At 54.3% G+C, this 21,171-nt stretch overlaps 3 protein-coding genes across 9 annotated transcripts in view; all 3 read right to left on the minus strand.

Moving 5' to 3' along the window:
- The window catches only part of LOC134424614 (protocadherin gamma-A4-like), a 261,717-nt gene that overhangs the window by 99,168 nt on the left and 141,378 nt on the right, over positions 1–21,171 (minus strand). Inside the window, exon 1 of one of the 7 annotated variants that reach the window (XM_063168481.1) lies at positions 1,108–3,727. The exons of the other annotated variants lie outside the window; for them this stretch is intronic. Within the exon in view, the coding sequence (XP_063024551.1) occupies positions 1,108–3,573 (2,466 nt within the window). The 5' untranslated portion in view covers positions 3,574–3,727. Of the gene's footprint in view, positions 1–1,107; positions 3,728–21,171 lie in introns of those variants that run through there. 7 annotated transcript variants of the gene reach the window in all.
- On the minus strand, positions 9,871–12,487 carry LOC134424962 (protocadherin gamma-A10-like). The gene has a single exon (XM_063169172.1). The coding sequence runs from the start codon at positions 12,328–12,330 to the stop codon at positions 9,871–9,873; it is 2,460 nt and encodes an 819-aa protein (XP_063025242.1). The 5' UTR covers positions 12,331–12,487.
- LOC134424963 (protocadherin gamma-B5-like) lies at positions 14,141–19,146 on the minus strand. The gene is made up of 3 exons (XM_063169173.1): positions 19,141–19,146; positions 18,457–18,616; positions 14,141–17,022 (listed from the first exon to the last, which is right to left on the minus strand). The coding sequence occupies exons 1-3, from the start codon at positions 19,144–19,146 to the stop codon at positions 14,141–14,143; spliced, it is 3,048 nt and encodes a 1,015-aa protein (XP_063025243.1).

Below are 21,171 nucleotides of genomic sequence, written 5' to 3' on the forward strand. Positions count from 1 at the left end.
AGGTCGTTAGTAAACTATTCGTCTAAGTATCTCTTAATGACGGTAGGCTATGTGTTCAAGAAAATAATTATGGGACCGTAGAACAAAAGTGCATGTCTTGAAACTGTGCTGACCACTAATCATTGCGCAAATTGGCTTGACTACAGTTCTTAAACCCCCCTCTGTCCAATCTCCTTGATATGGGAACACCTCAAATCTCAGACGTCTATCCTAGTTAAAAAAAATCCAAAATTTTTCTGTTCTCAATATATTTGAGATCAACTAAACCCCCCAACATTATTGTGAGAAGACGATAGAAAAATAAAAATCTCTGAAACAGAAATCTTTCAGCACTCTCACCAGTGTAAAAAATAAAGATCATGAAGAGTAAAACAGAGTCAACTGCCAGCCAGGACACATAAACGAAGGCTTCTAGCCTCACTACTGCATTACCCCCAAACCGGCTACAATCTCTTCTATCACTTAGAAAAAAGACTTAAAGGAACGTTCCACATTCATTTTCCTAATAAATCTAATAGGGAAAAATTGATAACGAACGGGTTTGGGTACAGCTATACGCGAGTTCCAAGTACACCTTTCTGAACAAATCAGTCAGGAAAGAAATATCTCCAACACCAGATGTCAGTGCTCTCTTTTTTAATCCTCGACCCCGTCAGGCAGAATCAGCCACTCTCGTTCCACACACTACGAATCTGCTTTCAAAGTTGACAACACATTCAAATTTATAGAGCGCGAGTGTTGAAGCCTAACCTCGCGCCTGAAGCTGAGACTGTGACCGAGGAAGAACCAAGTGCTTCCCGCTCTGCATGAACGGGGAAGAGCCCGTTAATTCATTCCGACACGAAGACGAGGCTGCGCAACTCACATAAACACGACTACGGGAAATAAGGACAAACACTGAGAAGCAGGGCAACTAGCCGAAAGGAGAGCTATGATCAAAGCCGGTCATCTGAACCTGTAACCGACGAAAAAAATGAAAAACTTCCGCCCCTACGGAATTCGTACACAGATGACGAATCCCCACTGAAACCAGGCAGAAACCACGCGGGGAAAAAAAATGACGTTTCCGGAAGTTTTAAAAACAGAACAAACTCACGCTTCACAGACCTGCGGTGCGTCGGGATTGCCGGGCTGCTCTCCCACGACGAGGTTGCTGCTCGAGCTTACTTTCTCGCAGGAATCGCCTCCCAGAAGCTCCTCCGCCGACACGATGGGCACCGGCGGCGGCGGCGGCCAAGGGGCCTCGGGCACGGCGCGGGCGGGCGGCGGCACGCACAGGTTGTAGGAGTAGGGCAAGGTGCCCTCGCAGAAGTCGGCCGGGAAGGCGGCGCCGGCCAGCGAGAAGCGCTGCGCGCCCAGGCAGCGCAGCACGGCGGGCGGCCCGGCCCGGCGCAGCCGCGCCAGCACGGCCAGCGCCACGCTCAGCACCAAGAGCGCCGACAGCAGCGCCAGCGCCAGCACCAGGTAGAACTGCAGCTCGGCCGCCGCCGCCGCCGCCTCGGCGCCCGCCGGCCGCTCGCTCAGCTCCGGCAGCGCCTCCTGCAAGCTCTCGGCCAGCACCACGTGCAGCGTGGCCGTGGCCGACAGCGCCGGCTGCCCGTGGTCCTTCACCACGGCCACCAGCCGCTGCTTGGCCGCGTCCCGCTCGCCCACGGCGCGCGCCGTGCGCACCTCGCCGCTGTGCAGCCCCACGCGGAACAGCGCCGGCTCCGACGCCTGCACCAGCTCGTACGACAGCCACGCGTTGCGCCCCGCGTCCGCGTCCACCGCCACCACCTTGGCCACCAGGTAGCCGGCCTCGGCCGAGCGCGGAACCACCTCGAAAGGCGCCGCCGCCGCCCCTCCCGCAGCCTCTCCCGCCGCCGCCGCGGGCCAGAGCACCCTGGGCGCGTTGTCGTTGCGGTCCAGCACGAAGACGCGCACCGTGGCCGTGGAGCTGCGCGCCGGCGAGCCGCCGTCCTGCGCCCGCACGGCCACCGTGAACTCGCGGCACTGCTCGTAGTCCAAGGAGCGCTGCGCGTACAGCGCGCCGCTCCGCGCCTCCACCGACACCAGCGGCGCCGCGCCCGCCGCGCCCGCGCTGCCGCCCGCCAGCCAGTAGCTCACGCGCCCGTTGGCGCCCGCGTCCGCGTCCCGCGCCTGCACGCGCAGCACCAGCGCGCCCGCCGCGTTGTTCTCCGCCACGTACGCGCTGTACGCCGCCTCCTCGAACACCGGCGCGTTGTCGTTCACGTCCGACACCTCCAGCACCAGCTCCCTGCTGCTCCGCAGCGCCGGCCTGCCCCGGTCCCGGGCCACCACCGTCACGCGATGCTCCGACGCCTGCTCGCGGTCCAGCCCGCCCGATGTCACCACCTTGTACGAGCCCCCCGACGACGCCACGATCGACAGCGGCGCCTCTCCCGACAGCTCGCACGACACCTGACCATTCTCGCCCGAGTCTCTGTCCCGAACTTTCATCAGGGCCACCACCGTGCCGACAGGCGCGTCCTCGGGCACGGGACTCGAGAGTGACAGAATGGTGATCTCGGGAGCGTTGTCATTTTCGTCCGTGATATCGATCTGCACTTCGCAGTCATCGGTGAGCCCGCCGCCGTCTGTCGCCTCAACGGTGAAGACGTATTTATTCTTCTCCTCAAAATCGAGGGGACCCGCTGTCCTGACTTCCCCGCTCTCGCTGTCGATAGTGAACAACGCCCTGACGGAGTCCGGAACGCTGCCGAAGGAGTAGAACACTCGCCCGTTAGTGCCTGCGTCAGCATCCGTGGCCCGTACCTGCAGCACCACCGACTCCACTGGCAGATTCTCAGCCACTCTCGCCTCGTAGAGATTTTTGCTGAACACGGGTGGGTTGTCATTTAAGTCCGTCACGTTGATGCGAACCTGGACAGTCCCGGACCTCGCAGGATCCCCACCGTCGACGGCCATCAGCACCAGCTCAATGGAGCTCTGCTTCTCCCGATCCAACACCCTCTCCAGGACTAATTCCGGCTGCTTCTTTCCACCCGGCTTTTCCTTCATGGACAGTGAGAACGACGGGTTGCTTGTGAGCTGGTAAGTCAGCATTGAGTTGCTTCCTGCATCTGCATCTCGGGCCATCTCCAGCGGAAACCGAGCACCGGGAGGGATCCATTCACCAATCTCGAGGTCCAGAACAGTCTTGCTGAATACCGGAGAGTGGTCATTCACGTCCTCGATCGCCACTTCGACGTGGAAAATGTTCAGCGGGTTGTGCACCAGCGCCTCGAAGCTGACGGAGCAGGTCGCCGACTCGCCGCACATCTCCTCCCGGTCCAGCCTCTCGTTCACGTACAGGTTCCCGTTTTCCTCATTCACCGTGAAGTATTGCTTCTCCTCGCTCAGCCGCAGCTTGCGCGCCGGCAGCTCGTCCGCGCTGAGCCCCAGGTCCCGCGCCAGCGGCCCCACGAGCGAGCCTCTGCCCAGCTCCTCGGCGATGGCGTAGCGGACCCGCTCGGCCGCCGCCCGGCACCACACGCACAGCAGCAGCAGCAGCGCGGCCGGCAGCGCTCGCCCGCCGCCCGGCCCAAGCCTCTGCCGCCGCCTCACCGCCATTCTCTGCCCGCTGCGCTCGCCGCGCTCCTGCCTCCTGCCGCTGCCCTGCCTCCCTTCCAGCCGCTCTCGCCGCCCACAACAGACACCGCTGAAAGCCACCCAGACCGCTCGGGCCGCCTCTCGCCGCCGCCGCTGCTGCTGTCGGTGCCGCTGCCGCTGCGGCCGGCGCCGGGCGAGCGAGCAGCCTGCGGGGGCAGGACGCTGCGGCGGCGGCGGCTCCAGCGGCGCTCGGCGGCGGCCAACAGCGACACCCGGAGGCGCCGCCGCGACACTGCAGCCGCCGCACGGCCGCGCTCAAGGGCGCCCGGCTTTGGGAGGGACATCGGCACTTAACGCGATTTTAAATACCTTTAAAACTTAGAAAGGCTGTTAAATGCTTGTATGTCATCTATTTGCGTCGCAATAGACACAGAGATGAAAATCTTTATGGTAAAGCAATAAATAAAGGAGCTCAGTTTGTCTTAATAACATCAAGGCACAGCTAAGGAAACAGGAAATTGTATATATTCCTCTAGCAAAGGATATCTATAAGTACCCTGTCATGTATCTTCTATTTTACTTTCCCGTCTTGGGTCGATGTAAGTTGGGGGATAGTTTAGTCTAAAGTAACGCTTTTATCTTTAGGTAAGCATAACATTCCTCTTTTGTTACTGATTTAGGAAACTTGCTTCTTTTGCATCTCCCTATTCACTTACCTGATGATCGAAATGCAAAGCCACTATGAATCATTTGCAGATCCAAATAATTCTCTCGGTTCAATGTACCATTTAAAATAATTTATTCCACCCATCCATCACGGGCACAGGCATTTTTCACTACACCAGGTGACTGAACAGTCCATCCAACCAGTCCTTGAAGCCTTCCAATGGTGACACATTCATAATATTTGTGGGCAACTCATTCCACTGCCCCACCATCCTCATAATAAAAAATTTTCTCTAATCTACACCTAAAAAAACAGATATAAATCTTTCTTGTAAGTATTCTTTATAAATTGAAAAGACAAAATTATTCTACTCAAAGCTTCATTTTCCCAGGCTAAACGACCTTAGTTTTGTCAGAACTTCTTCATGGGAGAGATGCTGCATCTCTTTGACAATCTATGCAGTCAAAGACATGTAGAGGGGGATGACCACCTTCCTCTTCTTGCTGGTCATCCTACTTGTTTGCAAACCCAGATGTAAGCTGGGCAGCAAGTGGACATCTCCAGCTCATGTCCCATTCAGCACCCAGCAGTAACCCAAAGCATTTCTCTTCAGGGCTGCTCTCCATCCCCTACTTTCTGTTTAAACTGGCAATTGCCCTGACTCACCTGCAGGACCTTGCACTTGGCCTTCTTGAACTTCGTGAAATTTCCACAGGTCTGCTCCTACAGCTCATCCATAAACATCACCCCTGACCTGTCACTAATGAACTCAGCTTGGTGTCATCTGCGAATTCACTGAGGGTGTGCCTGATCCCATTGTCTGTGAAGGTACTGAATAGTTTTGATCCCAGTATAGACAGCCCACAACACTGATTTCCACCTGGACATTGAGTCTGGAACTCTTTGGAGGTGACTCAGCCTGTTCCTCAGCCATTTGACAGCCTCCAGGTGTGTGAACAGCATGGTCCGGGTGATTGGATGGGAGACACTCTGTCCACATTCTCCCACTGGGCCCTGCTCTGTCCATGGAAACCTTGGCTGGCCTGGGTGGTCACTCTGCACTTGGACAGCTGCAGCAGAGATGATCCTGCATGATTACACCACACACAAAGTGTTCCTGGATGAGCACACCAGGAGTGCTTGTGAAACCCTTCCTCTGTGCACCTGGAAACATCCCAGGTGTGTGTGGGAACTGCACCTGCACTCGGGCAGCTGGCACAGAGGAGACCTTCCACATGAGATCAGACACCCTGAGCCTGAGCTCATGACAACAAGCAATGCAAGAGCCAGAAACACATGGAAATGGACACATGCAATAACATTTTCTAGGTCTCCCTTGCTCTACAGAAGCAACTCAAATCCCACTGGACTCCATCAGGCACAGCCTGGTGTTATCTGTGACATGTGACAAGCAAGGCAATGACCCAGTTCTTCTCCAGCCTCACACACAGAGCTCCCCTCTCTGCTTTTTCTTCCATGCCAGGCCACTGTGATGTTTTGCTTGTGGCCATCTCCTCACTGCTCAAATCTGTCAAGAGATGATAATGCACTGCAGCAACACCCAGAATGGAGGGAGAATTGTCTGCTCACCACCATTATAAGGAACTGAGGGATTCCAGAGCACACAAATGATAAAAAAATCATACTAAAAGTTCAGCAGTCATCCAAAGGAGAATGGCTCATCAAACCATTGGCTTTGAGGGAATCTTCTCCCTGTCCTTATCACATGCTCTGTTCCACAGAGAGGCCAAGTCTACTAAAGTCATATTTAAATCCACTTCACTCAACAAGAACACATAAAAAGTCACTTTCATATCCCCTGCCTTTCTCTCCCACAGCAACTAGAGCAGGAGACATTGGCACATCACACGTTACTAAAAAAAGGTGTTGCTAATTGGAAATATAACCACATATTGTGTAAATCAAGTGAAAACAAAACAAAGCAAAAAACCTGCAAGAAAACCCAAAAACATGAATCAGATCATGGAAGGAAGCATTAGAAGAGTAAAAGGAGTCAGAGATGCTCACAGTGAATTCTTCCAGACATTTATTGCAGGCCTTAAAATTCATCCCTCAGAGCACCGTAAAGTCCCTGAGGTCTCAAGGGGCAAGTGTGGCCCTCACATTCACAGCACAGCAGGACAGGGGGTTATTTACAGAATCAGTCCCCTCCTCAGCCGCTCATTTTACTGCATGGCCAGCTCACCTTGCTTGGCCACGAAGTTATGACACCATCATTTGCACAGTCCTGAAACCATCATTTTAAAAAGCTTCTCAATGGCCTCTTTCTCAAGGTAAATTGTCTGACAAATTACAACAGATTCTCTTATTAATTCAACTTCCTATTCCCCACACACTGTTCAGTCTTAAGTGGCTGAAGTAAGGATGTGATGAAAAACATCAGTCACTGCTTCATATTTCAAAGAAATTACCAGATCTGTGAAAATGAGCTGCAACCTTCTAAGAAACCCAGGCCTGAATGAAAGCGGAATTACAATTCTGAAGAAACTCTATATCACAATGTGGCATAGAGATACAGATTAGGGAGCTTTCACACAGGATTAATTACCTCTTCCACCCAAGAGTCAACATGAACAGTTACTGTGGAAAATGTTACTCTTGGAGGGCTGTCATTGTCTTTCATGACACAGATACCAGGATCAGAACAGCAATGGCACTGCCTTGGCCACCAAGCATCAGATCAAACCATTTCTCTGCCACACCCACACTGAGTCCCCCATTTGCCTGGCACAGAACTGAGCTCTCACCCTCCTCACTCTGCATTCACAGCCTTCAGTTTCAACATCAACACAAACCACAATTCTGGTTCCATGGATGCCACAGAGAAAGTAACACCTTGGGGAAACATCCATTCATGAAGTTGTATTGCTTTAATGAAATGTTCAAGATCAGGCTGGCTGGGGCTCTGAGCCACCTGCTCTGGTGGAAGATGTCCCTGCCCATGGCAGGGCAGCAGGAACAAGAGGATCTTCAAGGTCATTTGCAACACAAACCATTCTTTCATTTTGTGCTTCTGGGATTCTATGATTACAAGTTCAGCTACAAGGGATGGATGAGAGATACTCTCCAAACTGGATAATGACAAGTTTAGAGTTTGCAGGATTGCCAGACACATTCCGCTTTACTCCTTAACAAAAAACCGAGGAAACAAAGAAACAATCCAACCCTACCCAACTCACCCCAAACAAATTATCCAAAGGAACTGAAATGAACCCAGCCAAGAATGGGAAAATCCATCATGGCCTCACATTGAAGACTGGGTCAAATGCAGCATTACACAACTTTGGAAACTCAACAGTAACCAATACACAGGGGCCTCACACAGGAGTCACTACACAGGCCCCAGACTGTCATTTCCTTGGATAGGAAGAGAAAGAAAAAGCTTGGAGCCACAGCTGGCGTCCTCATCTAAATACCAGGACAAACAGAACTGGACACAATTCATTCATTCATTTTGAACTGAATTACAGTGAACTCCAGCACCAGCCCTGTCTCTGCATACACAGACTTCTTCTCTCTGGCCAAACATAACATGGAAGCAAATTTTGTGTACAGACATGATTAGAAGAAACTCCTGTGCACAGCTTCTCAGAGCCCAAGCATCATAACTAAGATTATTCTGCTCCTCCATATTACCTAAAAAAGTGCAAAATGTTATAAAGGCCTTCAATTACGACCAGCTCTGTCAAAGACCCACACATCCAAGTATCACCTAAAGGCAACATCACCATTCTTCAGCACATGGACTCCTCAAAGTATGTGTGACTATCACTTTTGATGCAAAGGAATATGGAACCCAAACTAGGCCATTCCATTCCAAATCACACAATTGAACATCATAAGACTCCTCCTGACTCATTTTCAGAAGGCCAGCAATAGCCCTGGGGATCAACAACACACATGCCATGTCTCCACCAGCACCTCCTCACACACCATACAACCAACACTCTTCTAACCCTTTACAGATCCCATGGTTTGCACAGATCTTCAGAATTTAGAGAGACTCCATCAAAAGGAAAGTTGATCAGACAGAATCTCCACACCATGGATAATATTTGACTTCACATTCTAGATATGTGACAAGAAAAAACATTTATTAAAGAGACATTTTAAGAGACTTCTTTATGGAAATGTCTCTGTCTTTTCACCTATAAACAGGAAAGAACCATTTTCAGATCATCGAAGAATGAGACAGAAAGATAACGCCTGCACAACTGAACAGCTCACAACTCTCTTCTGGGTTGTATAACTCAGAGAAGTTGATTGATGATGCTGTTTATAGGCACTGAATACACACCTTGCAATTCCCATACCCAAAAAGTACAAAATTCAGCTTTGCAATGACACCATTACGATGACAGGAAAATACCTATTAAGAAACTGCCAGGGTTCTCCATGCAGCTGGAATACAGATCTTCTAGACAATTACTTGGGAAAGAAGAACCTCACATTGTTTCATCCTAGAAATAGGAAGTGGACAGGGAATGGAGGAAAACATTCCCCTGAGTCTTTCAGCAGACATTCATACACAGCTATCAGCATACAGATTTCCAAGCACTCACATCGTCCATAGTGTCCTTTCATCCATATATCTTAAAAACATGTGACAGTGGAGGCCCAGTTCCCCAGATAATTTTTCTACCCAGCACCAATTTCACACAGCTATCTGTACATCTCTGTGCTGTGGAAGATACATTTGCTGCTCACTGAAGTTCTGAGAAAAGACTTCATAGGTCTCAAAGAAAAAGCTGAGCAGTCTTCCGAGACACTGACTCAGTGAATATCTGCTCACAGGGAATTCTCTCCACCTTATATCTCCCACTGCACCTTGATTCTCACCCTTCCCGTCAAGGCAATTCTCTTGCCATGCTAAATACTTCCTACCCAAGGCTCAATCAGCTCCATCTGACATAGCTCTACCTTGAAAATCAAGAAAAAACTAAAGCAGTTCCACCATTTCCTCCTCCACATTCAGCCACCCACAGCCTTTTCAAAGAATCACAACTTCGAGAAGATCCTTCATCCTCATAACAGACAGACAGACATTACCAAGGAACACTTGTTGCATGGTCCAAATTCTTTGTTGCAGACAAAGACCAGAGAATGGATGACACAAATACTTCCTTTTGACCTCCAGAATGAATCATGGACAGCGATAAAGGCTGAGAACAATGTGCACAGAGGTTCATCACAAAGCCATCAGCATTTTGTTCAAGAAACATTCTACCTATTCAAGCACATCTGCTCTTGGGAAGAAACATGAGTCTTCTAAAAAGCTGTATTTCTTAATAACGTGATCCATCCCTTCAGAAGATCTAATACTAAGAGCAAGACAGATTCCAAACAGCACAGCTGACACAGGGGAAACAAGGCCTGGAACCTGATCAATACGCAAACCGCCGAACTAACCAACAGCGTGACAGCAGCAGCCTTCTCCCACCGTTCTTCTTAACTTACTGAAAGCCTGCGGACCCACCCTAGGTTCAGAAAACGATAGCAATGGGCACCAGCCTTCAGAACGACAACAAAAGAAACCTGACCACGCTTTTAGTCAAAGTCTTCTCTGCAAGCTAGACAAGAGGGCGGGGAAAGGGCAGGGCAGCATCACAAGAAAGCGTCGCGGAGAAAACCTATACAGAGGAACTCACCGAGGGAGGGGCGGGGTCCGAGGGGAGGGCGCCGGCCGGGCCCTCGTCGCCGAGCAGCGGCGCGGGGTCGTCGGGCGGCGGCCGGGCCGGGAGGGTGTCGCAGCAGCTGGCGGCCGAGAAGCGCAGGTGGCTCTTGCGCGAGTCGGCCGTGAGCGACACGTCGTGCGAGTAGGACTGCAGGAAGGCGCGCACGCCGTCGATGCCCACGAAGTGCGAGACGGGCACGCCGCGCGAGGCGCCGCTGTCCGGCGGCAGCAGCTGCTGGCGGTGGCAGCGGCGCAGGCGCAGCGCCAGCAGCAGCAGCAGGAAGGCCACGAAGAGGCACGAGACGGCGGCCACGGCCAGCACGAGCCAGCGCGTCAGGCTGGCGGCCGGCTCGCCCGGCGCCGCCGCCTCGTGCGCCGCGCTGCCCAGCTCGGCCAGCAGCTCGGCCACGCTCTCGGCCAGCACCACGCTCAGCGTGGCCGTGGCCGACAGCGCCGGCCGCCCGTGGTCCCGCACCAGCACCACCAGGCTGTGGCGCGCCGCGTCGCGGGCCAGCGGCGAGCGCGCCGTGCGCACCTCGCCGCTGTGCAGCCCCACGCGGAACAGCCCCGGCTCCGTGGCCTTGGCCAGCTCGTAGGACAGCCACGCGTTCTGCCCCGCGTCCGCGTCCACCGCCACCACCTTGGCCACCAGCGCGCCGGCCTCCGACCGCCGCGGCGCCAGCTCCACGCCCGACCACGCCGCCGCTGCGGCCGCCGCCGGCGGGTACAGCACCTGCGGCGCGTTGTCGTTCTCGTCCACGATCTGCAGCCGCACCGACACGTTGCTGCTCAGCGCCGGCGCGCCGCCGTCCTCCGCCCGCACGCACAGCTGCAGCTCGCGCAGCTGCTCGTAGTCCAAGGAGCGCAGCGCGTACAGCGCGCCCGTCTCCGCCTGCACCGACACGTACGACGACAGCGGCGCGCCCCGCACCCGCCCCTCCGCCAGCCGGTAGCGCACGCGCGCGTTCTGCCCCCAGTCCGCGTCCGTGGCGCGCACCGTCAGCACCAGCGCGCCCGCCGCGTTGTTCTCCGCCAGCCGCGCGCTGTAGCGCTCCTCCGCGAACACCGGCGCGTTGTCGTTCACGTCCAGCACCCGCAGCGCCAGCACCGCGCTGCTCTGCAGCGACGGCGACCCGCCGTCGGCCGCCCGCACCGTCACGTTGTATTCCGACACCTGCTCCCGGTCCAGCTCTCTCGCTGTCACCACACGGTAGTAGTCATCAAAAGATTTCTCCAGTCGGAACGGGCCCCCTCCGTCGAGCAAGCACCGCACCTCGCCGTTAGCCCCGGAATCTCGGTCTTGCACCTGTAGGAGGGCCACAACAGTTCCCAATGGGGCGTCTTCTGAGATCTCGCTCAAAGAGGACCGCAGCAATATCTCCGGCACATTGTCGTTGACATCTGTCACAGCCACCACGACTTTTGACATGTCGAAAAGGCCTCCTCCATCCCGTGCCTGCACCTCCAGGTCGTAGGCGTCGTCTTCCTCGAAATCCAGGCTCTGTAACACAGTGACCGCTCCCGTGTCGACATCCAGCTCAAAAATCTGCGAGGCTTTCTCTGTGATTTTTTGAATGGAGTACTTCACGTCACCGTACAACCCCTCGTCATCGTCACTGGCCGTGACAGTGACGAGGGTGGAGCCCACGGGCACGTCCTCGGGCACACGCACCGTGTACTCCGCCTGGCTGAACACGGGCGCGTTGTCGTTCGCGTCCAGCACCGTCACGCGGATCCGAGCCGTTCCCGTCCGTGCCGGATCGCCGCCGTCCATCGCCCTCAGCACCAGCTCGTGAAACGCCGCCTCCTCCCGGTCCAGCGCCTTCGTCAGCACCAGCTCGGGACGCTGATCGCCGCCGGGGCCCGCCTGCACGGCCAGCGAGAAGTGCTCGTCACCACTCAGCTCGTAGCTCTGCAGTGAATTCCGACCCGTGTCAGGATCGTGAGCGTCTGGCAGGGGAAACCGAGACCCAGGGGCTGTTCTCTCGCTCACTATCAGTTCTTTTTCTAACTCTCGAAAGCTGGGCCCGTTGTCATTAATGTCCGTGATTTCCACTTGGATCCCATAAACCTGCATCTCTCCCTCCACTATCAGCTCGCAGCGCAGCACGCATTGCTGTTCACTCGCGCAAAGCTGCTCTCTGTCGATCCTCTCTGCTGTCACCAAATGTCCCGTCTTCCCGTGCAGAGCAAAATACTGCGTCCTACCTTTAGAGACAACGAGGACGCCGCGGTCTCGGATCTCCGGCAGCTGCAGCCCCAGGTCCTTAGCCACGTCGCCCACGAACGAGCCCTTGGGCATCTCCTCGGGCACCGAGTAGCGCAGCTGCCCCCGCGCCGCCTCCCACGCCGCCAGCAGCACGGCCCAGAGCAGAGCTCGCTGCCGCCGGCCCCAGCGCCTCCCCGCCGAGCACATCTCGGCCGCGGCTCCGCCAGCACCGCAGCACCGCCGATCCAATCCCGCTGCCACTCAATGCTCTCAGCTCCTGCACCGTGCGCAGCTGCCTGTGCCTCCGCCTGGCTCCAGAATGGACCAGCACCGCGGGGACGATCGGGGACCGCTGGTTCGGGCAGGGAGCGGCAACCGAGTGAGCCGATCCGCAGCGGGCGGGGCTGCCGGTAGCGCTCCGAGCTTCCTCTCGCTCCTCTCGGTCAACAGCGGCGCCCGCAGCCTCCTCCCGGCACTGCAGGCACCGAGCGCTGCCCAGCGCTGCCCACCCGGCCTCGCTCCATACAGGGCACGGTCGCCACCGAGATGTCGCTTTTCGTCCAGTGCTGATCTCCTGCCTCCGCATTTCTCCAGCCCATCTCTGCTTTCATCCTCCAGGGTATCACCATCGGGAGGGGGGAAGGCATAGGCATTCGGCGGGCGCGGTTCTTTAATCGCACGGGAAACTAATCTCTTCTAAATGCCATTATATGTAAATTTAAACACAGTTTTCCTTTTTTACCCTGTAGCTTTTTCTTAAGAGTATCCTTTTTGTTCAAAAGGATCTTCAACAACAGGCTCTTACAGGAAAACTGGAAGATACCACATCCCGAAGAAGCAGAGTTATCAGGTTCATGACACAAACGGGAAGAGAGCAATTGCATGCTTCTTGAAGTCAGGAAGCTAATTGTTTACGCCCGAACAAAAGAAGGGTGAAGGTAAAACTCTCAAAGGAAAGTTTCAGAACATCAAATATTTGAAATCATTTACGAAGATACTCTTAGTGTCTCCTTAGTTTATACAGATTAACATTTAATCAAAACATTCTAAGTTTCCTTTTTTCCTAAAATCAATGTGTAAAGCACCATAGTTCGTTAGTAAACTATTCATCTACGTATTTCTTAATTACGTCGGTACAAGCATTGAATCTGTGCTGACCACTAATCAATGAGCAAATAGGCTTGATTCACGTGCCTAAACCCTCCCCTGGCCAATCTCCCTCATGTGGGATCCCATCGTATGTCAGATGTTTATCCTAGTAAACAGAATTGCACAAATATGCTGTTCCACTAGAAACCCCAACATCATTGTTAGAAGGGGATAGAAAAATAAAAATCTCTGAAACAGAAATCTTTCAGCTTTCTCGCCAGTGTACGAAATAAAGATCCTGAAGAGCAAAGGAGAGCTAGCCAGGACACATACACGAAGTCGTCTAGTTCCACTACGGCATTACCCCCGGCTCAAAAACGAGCGATACCGTTTTTTAGTCAGGATGGAGAACGGAACTTTCCACATTCTTTTCCTTTCAAAATGTAACCGAGAGAAAACAAAATTTTACGAACGGTTTAGGGGGAAGATATACACGAGTACCCAGCACGGCCTTTCTAAAGAAATCAATCAGGAAGCATAAATGTACAACACCAGATGTCAGTACTTTGTTATTTTCATTGACTCCGTCATGCTGAATCAGCCGTTCTCCTTACAGAGACCACGAATCTGCTTCCAATGTTGCTTCCACATTCTAATTTATAGAGCTCGAGTGCTGAAGATAAAACCTGAGCCCTGAATCTGAACCTGTGATCAAAGCAGAACCAAGTGATCCCAGCTTTCCATGAACGGGAGATGGCCCGTTCGTTAATTCAGTCTGTCACGGAGACAGGACTGTGCAACTCACACAAACGTGAAACCGGGACATATGGAGAAATACTGAAAAGCGCTGCTACTAACCGAACAGGGAGCTATAATCAAAGCCTGGCACCTGAGGCTATTACCGAGGAATAATGAAAAACTTCCGCTACTAGGTGGAGATAAAGATGATGAATCCACACTGACAGAACATAGAGAATATCCGGGGAACAAAGATGATTTTTCGAGAACCTTTAAAAACAAAACAAGCGCACACTTTACAGACCTGAGCCGCCTCGGGATCGGCCAGTGGCTCTCCCGTCAGGGCGATACTGCCCGGACTCGGCTTGTCGCAGGAATCGCCGCCCAGAAGCTCCTCCGCCGACAGGATGGGCACCGGTTGCGGCGGCGGCGGCCAAGCGGCCTCGGGCACGGCGCGGGCGGGCGGCGGCACGCACAGGTTGTAGGAGTAGGGCAAGGTGCCCTCGCAGAAGTCGGCCGGGAAGGCGGCGCCGGCCAGCGAGAAGCGCTGCGCGCCCAGGCAGCGCAGCACGGCGGGCGGCCCGGCCCGGCGCAGCCGCGCCAGCACGGCCAGCGCCACGCTCAGCACCAAGAGCGCCGACAGCAGCGCCAGCGCCAGCACCAGGTAGAACTGCAGCTCGGCCGCCGCCGCCGCCGCCTCGGCGCCCGCCGGCCGCTCGCTCAGCTCCGGCAGCGCCTCCTGCAAGCTCTCGGCCAGCACCACGTGCAGCGTGGCCGTGGCCGACAGCGCCGGCTGCCCGTGGTCCTTCACCACGGCCACCAGCCGCTGCTTGGCCGCGTCCCGCTCGCCCACGGCGCGCGCCGTGCGCACCTCGCCGCTGTGCAGCCCCACGCGGAACAGCGCCGGCTCCGACGCCTGCACCAGCTCGTACGTCAGCCACGCGTTGCGCCCCGCGTCCGCGTCCACCGCCACCACCTTGGCCACCAGGTAGCCGGCCTCGGCCGAGCGCGGAACCACCTCGAAAGGCGCCACCGCCGCCCCTCCCGCAGCCTCTCCCGGTGCCGCTGCCGCGGGCCAGAGCACCCTGGGCGCGTTGTCGTTGCGGTCCAGCACGAAGACGCGCACCGTGGCCGTGGAGCTGCGCGCCGGCGAGCCGCCGTCCTGCGCCCGCACGGCCACCGTGAACTCGCGGCACTGCTCGTAGTCCAAGGAGCGCTGCGCGTACAGCGCGCCGCTCCGCGCCTCCACCGACACCAGCGGCGCCGCGCCCGCCGCGCCCGCGCTGCCGCCCGCCAGCCAGTAGCTCACGCGCCCGTTGGCGCCCGCGTCCGCGTCCCGCGCCTGCACGCGCAGCACCAGCGCGCCCGCCGCGTTGTTCTCCGCCACGTACGCGCTGTACGCCGCCTCCTCGAACACCGGCGCGTTGTCGTTCACGTCCGACACCTCCAGCACCAGCTCCCTGCTGCTCCGCAGCGCCGGCCTGCCCCGGTCCCGGGCCACCACCGTCACGCGATGCTCCGACGCCTGCTCGCGGTCCAGCCCGCCCGATGTCACCACCTTGTACGAGCCACCGGGGGACGCCACGATCGACAGCGGCGCCTCTCCCGACAGCTCGCACAACACCTGACCGTTCTCGCCCGAGTCTCTGTCCCGCACTTTCAGCAGGGCTACCACCGTGCCAGTCGGGGCATCCTCGGGCACCGGGCTCGAGAGTGACAGAATCGTGATCTCGGGTTCGTTGTCATTCTCGTCTGTGATATCGATCTGCACTTCGCAGTGATCAGTGAGTCCACCACCGTCACTTGCCTCTAGCCGAAAGCCGTATTTACTCTGTCCTTCGAAATCGATGGGACCGGCAGTCCTGACCTCGCCACTCTCACGGTCAATAGTGAACAGTGTGCGGATGCTTTCCGGGACGTTGCCGAAGGAATAAAACACTCGCCCGTTTGCACCCGCGTCCGCATCTGTCGCCTGCACCCGCAGCACCAGAGACCCCGTGGGCAAATTCTCTGCCACTCGCGCCTCGTAGACGTGTTTGCTGAACACGGGCGGATTGTCGTTTGCGTCTGTCACGTTGATTAGAACCTGGACGACCCCGGACCTCGCGGGGTCGCCACCATCCACTGCTGTCAACTCCAGCTCTAAGGAGCTCTGTTTCTCCCGGTCCAGTGCCCTCTCCAGGACTAATTCCGGTTGCTTTTTCCCACCAGGGCTCTCCTTCATGGCCAAAGTGAAGGACGGGTTACTGGTGAGGTGGTAAGTCAGAAGCGAGTTGCTGCCCATGTCCACATCTCGGGCCATCTCCAGCGGAAACCGAGCACCGGGAGGGATCCATTCACCAACCTCGAGGCCCAGAACAGGCTTGCTGAAGATTGGGGAGTTGTCATTGACGTCCTCGATGGACACCTCGACGTGGAAAATGTTCAGCGGGTTGTGCACCAGCGCCTCGAAGCTGACAGAGCAGGTCGCCGACTCGCCGCACATCTCCTCCCGGTCCAGCCTCTCGTTCACGTACAGGTTCCCGTTCTCCTCATTCACCGTGAAGTATTGCTTCTCCTCGCTCAGCCGCAGCTTGCGCACCGGCAGCTCGTCCGCGCTGAGCCCCAGGTCCCGCGCCAGCGGCCCCACGAGCGAGCCTCTGCCCAGCTCCTCGGCGATGGCGTAGCGGACCCGCTCGGCCGCCGCCCGGCACCACACGCACAGCAGCAGCAGCAGCAGCGCGGCCAGCAGCGCTCGCCCGCCGCCCGGCCCAAGCCTCTGCCGCCGCCTCACCGCCATTCTCTGCCCGCTGCACTCGCCGCGCTCCTGCCTCCTGCCGCTGCCCTGCCTCCCTTCCAGCCGCTCTCGCCGCCCAAAACAGACACCGCTGAAAGCCACCCAGACCGCTCGGGCCGCCCCTCGCCGCCGCCGCTGCTGCTGTCGGTGCCGCTGCCGCTGCGGCCGGCGCCGGGCGAGCGAGCAGCCTGCGGGGGCAGGACGCTGCGGCGGCGGCGGCTCCAGCGGCGCTCGGCGGCGGCCAACAGCGACACCCGGAGGCGCCGCCGCGACACTGCAGCCGCCGCACGGCCGCGCTCAAGGGCGCCCGGCTTTGGGCGGGGCTCAGCGGCTGCACCGGCCCCGGGGGCTCTCCCCGACCAAAAACACCGAGAGCGGGAGCTCCGGCTTATTTCCACTCCAAGGCGTTTCTATGACTTGTGCTGGCGGGCGCTTTTAATGCATTCTTTCCAGTCACAGTGAACAGTCACATGCAAATATCTATGGCACCCCACTAAGGAATGGAACTCTAGCTGCTCTTCATAACATCACAGCCCATTCACATCAGCAATAACCGATAATATAGAGAAGATTTCCAGAGCTTTTTCGAACTCTGTCGCGTTTTGAATTGTTATTCATTACTTGAGAAATATTAAATGTGAGGTATAGAGCAAGCAATGTGAGCATCCCCTATGCCAAGAAGGCAGAATAACGTTTACTCTTTCGTTTCTTACTCATTAAAATTGCTTCATCTGAGCTGTTTCGTTCACCCATATCTGAGCACCTGAATATAGAAAGCACAAAGGAACACCAAGTCCTTCATATAGCAAAACAATGTTTCCAATATCCATTTTAAACTTTTCTTTAAAGGTCATTAAATTTACACCAATGCCATGGGCAAGAACATGCTAGACTTGAACATTTCGGGTATATCCAAAACTTTTTTTGGTAATATCTTCCATTTCCAAACAACCCACACTGGAAAGTTTTCTCTTAATCAAAACCTCCCTTCTTTCACTTAAAAATATTTGAATGGTGTCCTATGACCACTGGCACTCATAAAAAGAGCTCTGTCCATATTTCTTATAAGCTTAAACAGAAACAACAAAAATACAGTGATAAGTCTACGCACAGGCATCATTTCTCTGTGCTGGAAGACCTACACTCCTTCAGCCCTTCATCATAACAGAAATGTTCCAGCCCGCAGACCACTTTCATGATCCTTCTGGGAACTCTAGCATGTCCATTGGGATATTGGCCCAAGATCTGCTTTCAGTCTGTGCTCTCAGAGAAAGAGTTTAGAGGAGGGAAGGAACTCCCTCGACCTGCCAGGCAGAGTGCTTGTCATGCAGTGCTGGGCACAATTCCAGCAGCAGGTGCCCATGGGCAGCTCATGGCCCACCTCATCACACACCAATAACCCAAAGCACTTCTCTGCAAAGCTCTTCCCTGTCCCCCACTCTCTGTTTCAACTGGGGATTGCCCCACCCCAGCTGCAGGACCTTGCACTTTGATCCATTTCATGATGGCTGCACGGGGCCACTTCTCCAGCCCATCCCTGGCTGTCATCTCTGCCTGCAGTGAATCAGCTCCAATTGGTGTCAGCTGTAAATTGCCTGAAGCTTCCTCAATCCCACTGGCCATGCAGGTGCTGAACAGAACTGGGCCCAGTCAGGGCCCTGCAGGGACAGCACAAGTCACTGCTTTCCACCTGGACATGGAGCCACTGTCTGGAACTCTCTGCAGCTGACTCTCCAGCCTGTTTCTCAGCCGTTTGACAGCCTCCAGGTGATTGCCCTGCAGGTTCCTCTGGGTGATGGCCTGGGGGACACTGCACACCTTCTCCCACTGCGCCCTGCTCTGTCCATGGAAACCTTGGCTGGCCTGGGTGGTCACTCTGCACTTGGACAGCTGCAGCAGAGAGATCCTGCATGATTACACCACAGACAAAATGTTCCTGGCTGAGCACACCAGGAGTGCTTCTGAAACCCTTCCTCTGTGCAGCTGGAAACATCCCAGGTGTGTGTGGGAACTGCACCCACACTCGGGCAGCTGGCACAGAGGAGACCTTCCACATGAGATCAGACACCCTGAGCCTGAGCTCATGACAAAAAGCAATGCAAGAGTCAGGAACACATGGAAATAACATGGACAGATGCAATAACATTTTGTAGGTCTGCCTTGCTCTACAGAAGCAACTCAAATCACCCCGGACTCCATCAGGCACAGCCTGGTGTTATCTGTGACATGTGACAAGCAAGACAATGACCCAGTTCTTCTCCAGCCTCACACACAGAGCTCCCCTCTCTGCTTTTTCTTCCATGCCAGGCCACTGTGAGGTTTTGCTTGTGGCCATCCCCTCAGTGCTCAAATCCATCATGAGATGATAATGCACCGCAGCCACATCCAGAAGGGAGATGCAATTGTCAGCTCACCACCATTATGATAAGGAACTGAAGGATTCTAGAGCACACAAATGATAAACAATCTTACTAAAATATTAGCAGTCAGCCAACTGAGAATGCCTCATCAAACCATTGGCTTAGGGGGAACCTCCTCCGCATCTTTATCACATGCTTTGTTCCACAGAGAGGCAAAGTCTACTCAAGTCACATTTACATCTATTTCTCCCAACAGGAGCAGAACACAAAGTCACTCTCATATCTCCTGCCTTCCACTCCCATTGCAACAAGAGCAAGGGACATTGGCACATCATATGTTACTAAGCAAACCTCCATTGTTGATAATAATATGTATACCCAAATACTGAGTAAATCAACTGAAAACAAAACAAAGCAAACAACACCCAGAAAACCTGAAATCATTAAAGAGATAAGGCAAGGAATCATTAGAAGACAACAAAAAAAAAGAGATGCTCACAGGGAAATCTTCTAGGTCTTTATTGCAGGCCTTAAAATCCATTTCTGAGAGCACCAGGAAGTCATTGAGGACTCAATCTGCAAGTGTGAGGCCCTGAAGGCTTACACAGCACAGCAGGATAGGGGGAGTCAGTTGTAGAATGAGTCCTCTCCTCAGAAACTCTTTCTACTGCATGGCCTGTTCACCTTGCACAGTTATGAAACCATCATTTTAAACACCTAGTGATTGGCCTTCTTCTAAAGATAAGCTTATGACAAATTACAACAGATTCCCTTCCTGCCTCATCTGCATAGCACCCAAACAATGTTCAGTCTTAGGTGACTGAAGTAAGGATGTCCTGAAAAGCAGCAGTCACTGCTTCATATTTCAAAGAAATTACCTGATCTGTGGAAATAAGCTGAAACCTTCCGAGAAACAAAGGCCTGAATGAAAGTGGAATTACAATTCTGAAGAAACTCTATATCACAATATGGCATAGAGATACAGATTATGGAGCTTTCACACAGGATTAATTAGCTCTTCCACCCAATAATTATGGTTTTACATGAACAGTTACTGTGGAAAATGTTACTCTTGGAGGGCTGTCATTGTCTTTCATGACAGAGACACCAGGATCAGAACAGCAATGGCACTGACTTTGGCACGAAGCATGAAATCAAACCATTTCTCTGCCAAACCCACACTGAGTCCCCCATTTGCCTGGCACAGAACTGAGCTCTCACCCTCCTCACTCTGCATTCACAGCCTTCAGTTTCAACATCAACACAAACCACAATTCTGGTTCCATGTTGGCCACAGAGAAAGTAACACCTTGGGGAAACATCCATTCATGAAGTTGTATTTCTTGAATGAAATATTCAAGGTCAGGCTGGCTGGGGCTCTGAGCCACCTGCTCTGGTGGAAGATGTCCCTGCCCACGGCAGAGCAGCTGGAACAAGAAGACCCTTAAGGTCCTTTGCAACACAAACCATTCTCTCATTCTGTGCTTCTGGGATTCTATGATTACAAGTACAGCTACAAGGAATGGATAAGAGATACTCTCCAAACTGGATAATGACATGTTTAGAGTTTGCAGGATTGCCAGACACATTCCACTTTACGCCTTAACAAAAAACCAAGGAAACAAAGAAACAATCCAACCCAACCCAACTCACCCCAAACAAATTATCCAAAGGAACTGAAATGAACCCAGCCAAGAATGGGAAAACACCAGAAGAGTATCCATCATGGCCTCACATTGAGGACTGGGTCAAATGCAGCATTACACAACCCTGGAAACTCAACAGCAACCGATACACAGGGGCCTCACAAAGGAGTCATTTGGCAAGCTCCAGGCTGTCATTTCCTTGGGTAGGAGGAGAAAGAAAAAGCTTGGAACCACAGCTGCGGGCGTCATCCAAGTACCAACACAACGAAATCTGGACACGATTCATTCATTCATTTTGAACTGTATCAGACTGAACTCCAGCACCAGCCCTGTCTCTGCATACACAGACTTCTTCTCTCTGGCAAACATAACATGGAAGCAAACTCTGCATACAGACATCATTAGATAAAAGTTGTGTGCACAATTTCTCAGAGCCCAA

This window comes from Melospiza melodia, chromosome 14 (assembly GCF_035770615.1).
Source record: "Melospiza melodia melodia isolate bMelMel2 chromosome 14, bMelMel2.pri, whole genome shotgun sequence".
In the NCBI taxonomy this organism is placed as follows: Eukaryota; Metazoa; Chordata; class Aves; order Passeriformes; family Passerellidae; genus Melospiza; species Melospiza melodia.